At 37.7% G+C, this 12756-nt stretch overlaps 1 protein-coding gene across 1 annotated transcript in view; it reads right to left on the bottom strand.

The window, feature by feature from the left end:
- Positions 1-12756, bottom strand: part of LOC106881834 (cathepsin Z) — a 41585-nt gene that overhangs the window by 14835 nt on the left and 13994 nt on the right. Inside the window, exon 2 of the mRNA XM_052968684.1 lies at positions 8006-8124. Coding sequence (XP_052824644.1) covers positions 8006-8124 — 119 coding nt within the window. The remainder of the gene's footprint in view (positions 1-8005; positions 8125-12756) is intronic.

Here is a 12756-nt window from a genome sequence, read left to right as displayed (position 1 = left end):
GGACGTTAAACGATGATGATGATGATGATGATGATATATATATATATATATATAAGTATATATATAGATATATATATATATATATATGTGTGTGTGTATATATATATATATATATATATATGTGTGTGTGTGTGTGTGTGTGTGTGTGTGTGTGTGTAGGGCCTCAGAGAGAGGATGACAAGGGACTGAGACTTCTGGTTGTTTGCTGTTCTTGACAAGACACACCAAGCTAAGTGAAAGCATGTTTGTCCTTACATACAGGTGTCCCCTACATCCCTCTTCAACTGAATGATCCTAATCCTTGCAGGATTGTTGGTGTGAGTGCTGTGCCATGTAAAAAGCACCTGTGCCAATGCTGTGTAAAAGCACCCAGTACATTCTGTAAAGTGGTTGGTATTAGGAAGGGCATCCAGCTGTAGAAACCATGCTACAACAGACAATTGGAGCCTGGGCAGCTCACCACCTGGCCAGCTGTCTGCCTGGCCAGATCCTGTCAAGCCAGCCAACCTATGCCAGCATGGAAAACAGATGTTAAATGATGATGATGATGATGATGCTGGTGATGCACACTTGTGAATATGTACGTTATTGGTCTCTTTGCCTTGACTTTATGTGGTAATTGTAAGCATGCATTACTGTCATTCAAGCAGTATTCCTTAGTGGAGGCACATGGCTTAGTGATTAGTGTTGGACTCATTATCGTAAGATTGTGGTTCCAATTCTTGGACTAGGCAACATGTTGTGTTCTTGAGCAAAACACTTAATTTCTTGTTGCTCCAATCTACTCAGCTGCCAAAAATGAGTAATCCTTCAATAGACCAGCATCCCGTCCAGGTGGAGTATTTATACACCATGAAACCGGGAAACAGGCTTTTATGAGTCAGCATGACTCAGGAATGTAACTAAGCAGTATCCCTTATGAAAACATGTCTGGCAATGGGAAATATCGCCTTGCTTAGAAACAAATAAGGTTTAGCAACAGGAAGAGCATTCGGACATAGCAAAATTCACTTCAATAAATTGTCCAACCCATGCAAGCATGTAAAAGCAGATGTTAAAAAGATGATGATACATTATATATAACATTCCCCAAACAGGGAATTTTGACAATTAAGCAATGTCTGTGAGGAAGACAAAACTTTTTCATGAATTTAATAAATACTTTCATAATTGGAATGCCTGTGACATCGTCTTGATGTGCAAATTGACTTTGATCAGGAAAAAAGTCTTTATGTGCAAAAGCCCTCTGACTCTACTGAGAACAACACAACCAACCATTTGCAGATACTGCAGTAAGGAAATGTCACATTTTAGTAAGTTTTGTCCTTGACTTTTGTGTTTATTGACAAAGCGAATGCAGGTCTGACAGGGTCTTATTAAAAGTTAGAGGAGAATCTATAATGAATGGTTGCAGGTTGACACAGGAGAATCAGCAAAGTATATCCTGCATCAAGGCCAGCAATTTTTACATGCTTTTATGAAAGTGACAGTATCTTTTATCTTTCGTCTCTTATACGTTTCAGTCATGAAACTACAGCAATGCTGGGGCAACACCTTGAATTTGTAGCTGAATGAATTGACCTTGGTACTTATATTCTTAAGACTAGTACTTAATCTATCAGTCTCTTTAGCAAAACTCCCAAATTATGAGGACATAAACTCACCAACACCAGTTATCAAATGGTGGTGGAGGACAAACACACACACATCAGTTTCTGTCAACCAAATTCACTCACAAAGGCTTTGGTTAACCTGAAGCTATAGTTGAAAGCATTTGTCCAAGGTGCATGTTGGCACTCCGTCGCTTACGACATCGAGGTTTCCAGTTGATCCAATCAACGGAACAGCCTGCTCGTGAAATTAACGTGCAAGTGGCTGAACACTCCACAGACACGTGTACCCTTAACATAGTTCTCATGGATATTCAGCATGACCAAGGTGCATAGAGTAGGACTAAACCTGGAATAATGTGGTCGAGAAGCAAGCTTCATATTACACAGCCATCTGTAGTCATGTCTGCACCTACATGAGTAGATTTCCTGAAAATGGCTAAGAGAAATTTATCATTCAACTATCTTTCTGAAATGAAAGAAAGGAAGGAACAGAAGTGTACAGATAGCACCGAGAAGTTTGGTTTATTAGTATGATGAGAAGAAAGAAAGAAAGAAAGAAAGAAAGAAAGAAAGAAAGAAAGAAAGAAAGAAAGAAAGAAAAGAAAGAAAAGAGAAAGGCAAGAAAGGAAGGATGAAGGGAGAAAGAGAGATAAAGAGAAAGTGTGATAGAAAAAGTGAAAGTGTGAGAAAATGACTGAGAGAGTTGAAGAGGAAAAAGAAAAGAGAGAGAAAGAAGGAAGAAAAGAGAAAGAAAGAAGGAAGAAAAGAGAGAAAAACAAATAGAAAGAGAAAAAGAAAAAGGGAGAAGAAAAGAGATGGGAAAAAAGAAAGAAAAATAAAGAGGGAGTGAAAGAAGGTAAAGTAAACTGATAGATAGACAGATAAATACAGGTCGATAACTAAACAGAGAAATCATAAGTTAGCTAGCTAAATGTATGACAATTCTTATTTTTTCATTCATTATGAGAGGAGGAGGAGAGAGAGAGAGAGAGAGGAGGAGGAGGAAGAATGAAGTTGCTGAACCAGAAGTTACACAACACATTGACACACTTCACAATCATTATTTAGAAGGAATCATGTGATGAAAAAAGGACAGCACTACTCATTAATTAATATTAGTCAGAGGAATTCCTTCAAATAATTTAATCTCTAAAATATGCTAATTATTATATATTTATCATGAAGTCTGTTGAGGTCAACTTTGCCTTTCAATCCTTTTGAGCTTAATAAAATAAGTACCGGTGAAGGACTGGGGTCAATGTAATTGATTAGACCGCTCCCCCAAAATTTCAGGCCTTGTGCCTATAGTATAAAGGATTATTATTATTAATGTTATTATTATTATTATTATATTTCACTTCTGTAAGAGCAGACAACTTGTTGCAAGAGCCTTGCATGGTCTCTTTCCATGATACTTAACATCCGAGTACCAGTTTCAAAATCCTCACTATCCCCAATAAAGCAGTTTTCTGAGCATATTCTACCCTAATGTCAATTCCAATTTCTCCAATAAAATTTTCAAACCTGGTTGTGAATGCTTTTAATGGTCTTACAACTATTGAGAACAACAGTTAGTGTCACGGATTGGCTCCCGTACTGGTGGGCCACGGATTGGCTCCCATGCTTGTAACACATGAAAAGCACCATTTGAGTGTGATCATTGCTAGCGTTGCCTTACCGGCACATGTGCCAGTGGCGCGTAAAAAACAACATTCGAGCATAGTCATTGCTAGTACCACCAGACTGGCTCCTATGCAGGTAACATGTAAAAACACCTTTGAGCGTAGTTGGTGCCAGAACCGCTTGACTGGCCCTCATGCCAGTGGCACGTAAAACCACCCATTACACTCTCAGAGTAGTTAGTGTTAGGAATGGCATCCAACTGTAGAAACTTTGCCAGATCAGATTGAGCCTGGTGCAGCCTCTGGCTCACCAGTCCTCAGTCAAACCGTCCAACCCATGCCAGCATGGAAAGCAGACGTTAAGCGATGATGATGATAGTCCACATTTGTGCAATCTCGTCATGAAGTGGTTTGTATTTCTCAATCTTTCAAATTCTTTATCAGCCACTCATACATCCCCAGGTATGGCAATATCTATGATCTTGGTTTCCTTCATCATATTACCAACTACAACAATGTCTGGTCTCTGAGCATCAATCACTGAATCACTCAGTTTTGCAAAATCCCACAAGATCTTTTACTCATTATTCTTGGTGACACCTTCTGTGTCATGCTCATATCCTTCTCACACAATCTCCAATGAACGTACTCAACTACATTATCATGCCTCCTTTTGTATTCCTTTTGAGCCAATTTGCTATACTCATTCATAATAAGTGAGATGGTCTCATTTTTGACACTACACATCCTACAAAGAGGCAACTCACTACTCTTATCTATTTAGAACTAGGTGTAATTTAGTTCCTGAACATTGCATATCAGTATCTCACTGCAGCGTTTTAGATAACTTTTTCTTAGTCACCTCAAGGCATTGGTCTTATATTTCCCTTCCATTTCTCTAGGGTATTGCCCATGCAATGCTTTCACTTTCCACTCATCCAATCTTTGTTCTCCATCCTGTTTCCTATATTCTTTTGGGTATGTCACATTTTCACTATGTATCGTGTTGCTATTTCTAACAGCAACAACCAAAGGTTCAGTCTGCTGTTTGACATACCATCCCAGATTGTTCCCTTCACTGACAACACAACTCTTGTGTCCTATCATCCCTCTACCTTCATTGTTTTTAGACCAGGGCTGGTCTGCTTGATACTTTCTTGAAATGGGTTTATTTAAACATACATTTTTAAAACTTTATCAAAAATTAAGGATTGTAATTAAAAGTAAAAAAGAATGATACTACACTTTTTGCAATGGTAATATTTCATGTTGAATCAACAATCATTCATTCATTACTGTAATAATAGCATGAGAAAGCAGCGCTCAAAAAACCTTTCCGTGATTAAAGTGGCCTGCAATGTAATTTGAGTTGGCCAAGCCTGTTCTAGACACATACAATCTATTGACATCACTTTTGGTATGTAGTTCCTTGTTCATTCTCATCACTTTTCTTGTCTTTCTATCCATTTCCTCAAGCTCGTTCTTTGTTCATCTAACAACTTTTATGCCATATCACATTAAAGAGACAACCCATGTATTCATTGCTCTGATCTTGTTCTTTCCATTGAGTCTACTAATCATAATTAACTTGGTTCTCCTGAGGTAGTCTCACCTAAAGTCCTCCTTCATCACACTCTCCTTGATTTTGTTGTACTCCAAAAGAACTATTTGTATCCATCCACCTCAATATCCTTAAATCTTGCATTGTTGGCCAGTTCTACACCATCAGATGACATTAGTTTCCCAACTTATTATCATTATTAAGGTGGAAAGCTGGCAGAATCGTTACTGTGCCAGGCAAAATGCTTAATGGCATTTCATCCATCTCTCCATTCTGAGTTCAAACTCCACTATTGAAATACTGGGATCGATGTAATCGACTTGTCTCCTCCCACAAAATTTCAGGCTTTGTACCTTTAGAAGAAAGGATTATTATTATTATTATTATTAGTAGTAGTAGTAGTAGTTGTAGTAGTAGTAGTAAGGCGGCGAGCTGGCAGAGACGATAGCACGCCAGGCAAAATACTTAGTGGTATTTCGTCTGTCTTTATGTTCTGAGTTCAAATTCCGCCAAGGTTGACTTTGCTTTTCATCCTTTCGGGGCCTTGTGCCTAGAGTAGAAAAGGGTTATTATTATTATTATTATTAGTAGTAGTAGTAGTAGCAGTAGTAGTAGTAGTAGTATAAAGGCAGTGAGCTGGCAGAATTGTTAGCATGCTGGGCAAAATACTTAGTGACATTTCATCCCTCATTATGTTCTGAGTTCAAATTCTACCGAGGTCAACTTTGCCCTTCATCCTTTCAGGGTTGATAAAATAAGCACCAAAATTTGAAACTACTATTATTATTATCAATTGACTTAACCTCTCCCCTCACCCACATTGCTGGCCTTGTGCCAAAATTTGAAATCACATTTATTAAAGTGGTGAGCTGGCAGAATCATTAGCATGCTGGACGAAATGCTTAGCAGTATTTCACCCATCACTATGTTCTGAGTTCAAATTCTGCTGAGGTTTACTTCGCCTTTCATCCTTTCGGGATTAATAAATTAAGTACCAGTTAAGTACTGGGCTTGATGTAATCCCCTTTCCCCAAATTTCAGGCCTTGTGCCTATAAAGCAGAAAGAAGGATTATTATTATTGTTATTACTCTTTACTCTTTTACTCTTTTACTTGTTTCAGTCATCTGACTGCGGCCATGGTGGAGCATCGCCTTTAGTCGAGCAAATCGACCCTAGGACTTATTCTTTGTAAGCCTAGTACTTATTCTATCAGTCTCTTTTTGCCAAACCACTAAGTTACGGGGACGTAAACACACCAGCATCAGTTGTCAAGCAATGATGGGGGGACAAACACAGACACACAAATACACACACACACATACACACACATATTTCAGTTTTCGTCTACTAGTGGAAGGCTATAGTGGAAGACACTTGCCCAAGGTGCCACACAGTGGGACTGAACCCGGAACCATGTGGTTGGTAAGCAAGCTACTTACCACACAGCCACTCCTACGCCTATTATTATTATTTTTTTTTTACTTTTAATCTGCATCTTTGTTACAGTCACTTGCCAAGACACACCCAGCATCCTGGGGCGAGTGAAAGATAAGAGATGTTACAGTATGACTGAAAGCTTGGGGAGGGGAGGTAGTGAAATACCTTTATGTAATACAACACAAACATTTAAATGGATAGGGTTTTTCTAAGGATGTGGGCAGTACTTGTCAGCACAATCATTTGGATTTCTCTAAGACATGGTTCTCCTGGGATCTTATCTAGATTTTTCTGACATCCCTCTTTTATCATACCTAGGGTACATACAATAACAGGAATAGTTCTTGTTTTAAGATGCCCCATCTTTTGTATTTCAATTTCCAGGTCCTTAATATTTAATTAGTTTGTTAAATTCCTTGACAGATATATTTTTATAAGTGGGAACACTTACATCTACTAGTGTACAAGTATTTTCTTCCGTCATATTATTATTATTGTTGTTGTTGTTGTTATAATAAAGGCAAGCGAGCTGGCATAATCGTTAGCATACCGGGTAAAATACTAAGTAGCATTTCATCTGTCTTTATATTCTGAGTTCAAATTCTGGTATTGTCAACTTTGCCTTTTAGCCTTTCAGGATTAATGAAAGAAGTACCAGCTGAACCCTGGGGTAAATGTAATTAACTTAGCCCACTGGTTCCCAAACTTCTTTGGGCTGCCACCCCTTTGGCACTAGAGCCACATTCCTAGCACCCTTCCCCCCTCCCTATCACCAGCACCACAAACATAGACCACTTTCTGCAGCAAATTCAAAGCAACAGATAAAGCTTAACCTAATTAACCCATTCTATTTTTCAGTGGTGGTGGGGTAGAGGGTACATCCATCACTCCCTTTTGGCCACCCTAATATTGCCCCACTTTTCTTCAACACCCCTCTTGATCTTTCTGCTACCCATAGGGGGGGGGGGGTACCGCCCATTTTGGGAACCACTGACTTAGCCTCTTCCACAAAATTTCTGGCCTTGTACCAAAATTTGAAACCATTTTTATCATCATCGTCATCGTCACCATCATCATCATCATCATCATCATCATTATACTTTTTGAAACATTATTAAGTATTGACATAGGGCTACAATGAAATTTTAAAAGCATTTTTAAATAAAAAATAGTCTAGATGTAATATGACAAGAATATTGATTAAATGAAAATGAGGAATATAATGTATATTCCACAGCTGCCTTTTGTCAGTTGTTATTTAAACATTCAAGATAATAGCATGGCTGAGAAATGCCTGTACATAGAGTAGATACGTAGACTCTATGTACATAAACACACAAGTCACTTTGAGTTGTCCACGTAGAGGTAAGCATAAGAACCGGTAGAGGTAAATACAAAGAATATGTGCAGGTAAATATGAGTTGTCAAGTACAGACTATCTATGCAAAAGTAAATACAGACTAGTCCATTCATATAGCTAGTCAATGTACAGGTAACTAGAGAAAGACCAAAATTAGTTCATACATATGTAAATACACACAGTCTGTTAACAGGTAAAGACAATCTATATAGAGATAAATACAGTTAGTCTAGGTACAGGTAAATTATATTAGTCTGTATATGAATAAATTATATTAGTCATTGTATAGGTAAATACAGTCCTTGTTTGTAAAAGTAAATACAAGGTAAGTAAAGATAGTCTATGTACAGGTAAATGCAAGAATATTTCATAATTATTGTTAGAAAGGAATCTTAAAATAATACAACTTACATTGTGGAATATGTTGGTTACGGTTTGTGCTTGCATAATTGATACCATTCATGCAACGCCAATCCCAACTCTTGGGAATATCTTCATATTTTAAGAGTTCATGTGGACGAGGATAAGTTCTAAAAAATAAAATTGAAAATTTAAATTGCTGATTTAATCATTCACAGGTAATTAGGGCTGACTGTAAGCTAATTGGATCAATCATTATTAATTAGATCCTAATTATAAAGTGGATCAACAGAGAAAATTTTTAAATTTTGTTAAAAATCTATGAAGTAGCAATCTGTAATCTCTTTCTTATAACCACAAGGGTACAAGCATGGCTGACTGGATAAGAATTTAATATTACAATAATGTAATTCCAGGTTTGGTACTTTCTGCATGGCAAGTGTCTTCTAGCAGAGTCAAGAATCATCTAAAGCCCATCATCTAAAGTAAGTGAAATTTAGTGGATGGAAATTGTGAAAATGCCTAAAATACACCAGCCATCGTCATTTTACATTCATTTTTCCATGTGAGCATGGGTAGCATGGATTTGTTCTAGCACAGCTTTTTGTTATTTTGTTGAGGCTCTTCAACATCTGATACACAAAATAACAGAAAATCACCAATGCTTATTCTTTTGTACCTCATGCTTTTTTTTTTGGCTATTATGGTCAGATACCCTTTCTATCATCATCCACTTTACAGCATAGACTTCATTCATTTTAGCATGTCACTAACAGTAAAGAGTTTGTCAAGACCAAAAAGTCTCCTCCGTTAGTTTTTATTCTGGGATTTTGCTTTGCTAGATAGATTGAATATACTGCAGCTTGTGAATATACTGTGAATATACTGCAGCTTGTGAAGTTTACATCTCCTTTCTCCTTCATGTAATTAACATTGCACCTCATACACTGTTAGACTTATTTAGAGTATCCAGTATGTCTTCACTATGGCTGTGAACTCACATCTATAGCTGCATAGCAGAATCAGTAGAATGTTAGATGTATAAGATATTTGGTTACTTCCCTCTATGTTCTGAGTTCAAATTCTTCCCACACTCACTTTGTTTTTTACATTTCCAAGGTTGATAAAATAAGTGTTGGGATTGATGTAATTAGCTATATCCTAAAAGGTGGTGCCCAATTATGGCCAGTCTGATGAATGAAACCAATAGAATCCTCATTTTCACTACTTTCTTATTGGTGTAGTTACTAGTATGGTAAATTTGTTACTGCTGAATACTGTTGATTAGACACACTTTGATCCATGTGTGTGTGTGTGTGTGTGTGTGTGTGTGTGTGCGCACGCATGCGTGCATATGCATACGTGCGTGCATGTGTGTGTGTGCATGTATATATATGTATATACATGACCAGCTTCCACACAGCTTCTGTCAACTAAATTCACCCATAAGGCATTGGTTGGCCAAGGGCTATAGTAGAAAACACTTGCACAAGATGCCACACAGGAGGAACTGAACCTGAAATCATGTGGTGGCAAAGGAAGCTTCTTAACCACACAGACATGCCTGTGTCTATTGTAAAAGAATTTGCTTCAATTTGAATCCCAAAGACAAAGAAAATTATATTCTTGACAAGATTAACTTATTTTTCTTTCTAGTACAAAAAAATAGCTGACAAATTTCTATATGGTTGCTTTGACCACTTTGAATACATCAAAGTCTTTTGTAAATCACACACTATTGTCTTGAAAAAAAAAGTAGGACATACTGGATAATAAAGTTTGAGATAAAGAATGTCTGAAATGATAAATTAGTCTCAACTTGAACAGACCTATGGTTGATTCAAGCTGTCAATATTTTGGTTTAATCAAGGCTGACCTGGGCCCAAACGTCTATAAATCAATTAAAACCAATTAATCCTCTCAATTAAAATTAGCTCAAGGTGATCTAATACTTAACAAAAACAACCAGGAATCTGCTATATAGAATATTAGAAAAGGTAGCATACAATCAAATTCTTAATTGAAACAATTCATTTTACAACCATGTTTTAGAAAGAAAACCTTGTATAAGTAGCAAAAGTTTGTATATGTAGCAAAATAAAAAAAAAATGTAAAAAGAAATTTATTAACCAGAACTGGTCTAGTTTGGTTTCTAAAAAATCGTTTGACATTGTAGAGTAGCAAATTCTTGTTTAAAATGTCGAGTAAATGACTCATATGATGTTTATCAAAGAAAACAAATCACCAAGTTCAATAACCCACTAAAGAAAAAATAAACAGCATTCACCAAGGTAACATTCTAGGATCACAGTTATGTGAATAATATGTCTATTAGTGTTGGTAGAGAACAAATAATCCTATGTGCAGATGAAAAAATTTTGCTTTATCCCAAAGAAGAACCAGAAACTATAAAAGATCTCCACTTGTTTTGTTGGTAATAAAATGCCAATACATTGTGAAAGACTTAAAGCACTCCCTGTGAACCAAAGATATAATATTATAAGTTTTTGTTTCTTGTTTTGGAAAAAAATAAACACCTACCTGTATTGATATTTAGTCCTCTTGAACTCTTGTTCAAGCAGACTTATGATCAAAGGTATTCCTGTCATGACCATTCCATCTTCAGATATATCTAGAGCTATATTGATTAATGCGTCTTTTTTTTATTTTAAGACAAGAAGGTATAAATTTGAGGGTGATTTTGCTACAATGTTCAGAAGCTCAAGTGACCACATAAGAGTTTCCCTCATTAGCTTCTTTTCTTTATTGTATATAATAATGGTGCATGTGTAAAGAATCCTATACTCTCCTGATCATTACTGGAATTCCTGTGATCATAGGTCTCCTTTATCAAGTTTGACTTGGGGCTAAAGAACAACAATAAATCATACAACATACAACATTGCTTTTGTTGGCAGAAGAACAAATAACAGAAATTTTACGTATTTCTAGGTATTTCTAGGTTTGGAGCTGGGGGTGAGAGCAGTCTTGCTGGAAGTATAAGGTCAGTGACATTATGTGACTGGCCAAGGAGCCTTACTGAAAGGACAGGAGTGAGGGAGGTCATGTAAGTGGAGGGATGACTAGCCTGATCAAGGCCATGGTGGAGAAGGGACATATCTCATGAAGTGAGGCAGTATTTTGATATATGTTGCCCTAGTCAGGATAGGCTGAGGACTTGGTGCCACACAGGGCATTATCCAGAAATGAATGGCAACATCCATGCATGGTATGACAATAACCTGTGGTAGAGAGAGAGAGAGAGAGAGAGAGAGAGACCTGCCTTTGTGTAAATAGGGGATGAAGACTGGGTCAAGCCACTAAATGCATGCTGCACATTTCAATGGGAAATTCTCAAAACAACATGACTATGGATGGGATGCCATGTCATGTCTTGGATATCCATAAGGGTCAAGACATGATGTGAATGATGAAGGAGGAGGAGAGGATGTATAATAGTACTCCATCTTTGTGCAATTTACAGCAGGAGAGATGTCTATCCAGGTGGATGGCAGATTTTGACATGGAATGAGGAGATGGGGGGTCATCTTTGAGAACAGGAACTGGTTAGGGAACCTTGCTGGAAGTATAGGGTCAGTGATGTCACATGAATGGCCAAGAGGCTTTGCCGAAAGAATAGGAGTGAGGGAGGTCATGTGAGAGGAAGGATGACTAGTGATGGGCCTCTTTTGCTTTGGGGCTGTCACTTGGGACAGCAATGCGAGTTGAGAGAATTTGCCACCAGGTTCTGGCCAGAGATTAGGTGAGTAGGTCTCTCATAGATATATCCTGTCAGGAAAGGATCAACATTAAAAGAGAACCTGTGAGATAAGCAAGTTACATTTTTGTATTCTCATACCATACTAGGGATTTTCAATATTCCAAAAAGTTCCAAGACAAAGCAGAATTTTTAATCCAAGGTTTAGGGAATTATTGTAATTTTCCCCTACCAACAACAAAAAAAAAAAATTAAAGCATGAGATATTTCTAGCAGTTTGGTGCAGAAACATGGAGAAACTTGCCTCTTTTTCCTAATTTAAACAATGTTGTTTACACAATGGTGAAACTGAATACTGTACTTGTTTTCCGATGAGACAAAAACTGCTAAGTCTGTAACCAAACTTGTAGATTCCATGTTAGTTTACAGTTTCAAGCAAATCCATAGCAATTTTAATCTGTTATACACCCATTTATGGTTCTAAAGGATTGTTGCTGACATCTATGTTTCAATCAGTTTAATCTCTAGTCATTATCAGGTGTTTTATTCCTGGATGTGTATACAGTGCCAGACTGGATTCCAATTAAGAAGCCATTTGCGCTGGTATGGCCATGTAGCGAGAATGGAAGAGGATAGCTGTGTGAAAAAGTGCCACACCCTAGCAGTTGAGGGAACCTGTGGAAGAGGTAGGCCCAGGAAGACATGGGATGAGGTAGTGAGGCACGACCTTCGAACATTGGGCCTCACCCAGGTGATGACTTCTGACCGAGACCTTTGGAAATATGCTGTGCGTGAGAAGACCCAGCAAGCCAAGTGAGACCTAAATCCAAGGCCTCTGCCAGGGGTGTAGCCAGCCCACTTATGCGTACCTTTCCTTCATTGGACACTAAACTCTGCTTGAGAAGACCTGTTGAGGCAAGTGAAATCGAAATCGAACAAAATTCGATGACTGGCACCCATGCCAACGTTGTCTCCTTCATTGGACATGAAACTTGGCTTGCGAAGACCTGTTGGGGCAAGCGAAAGCAAAATCGTGATGGCACCTGTGCCCAGCATTGCCTTCCTGGCACGTGTAAAGACATTC

Source organism: Octopus bimaculoides, chromosome 6, assembly GCF_001194135.2.
Source record: "Octopus bimaculoides isolate UCB-OBI-ISO-001 chromosome 6, ASM119413v2, whole genome shotgun sequence".
NCBI lineage: Eukaryota > Metazoa > Mollusca > Cephalopoda > Octopoda > Octopodidae > Octopus > Octopus bimaculoides.
Note: the sequence above shows the minus strand (reverse complement) of the source record. Positions and strands in the feature narration are given on the sequence as shown.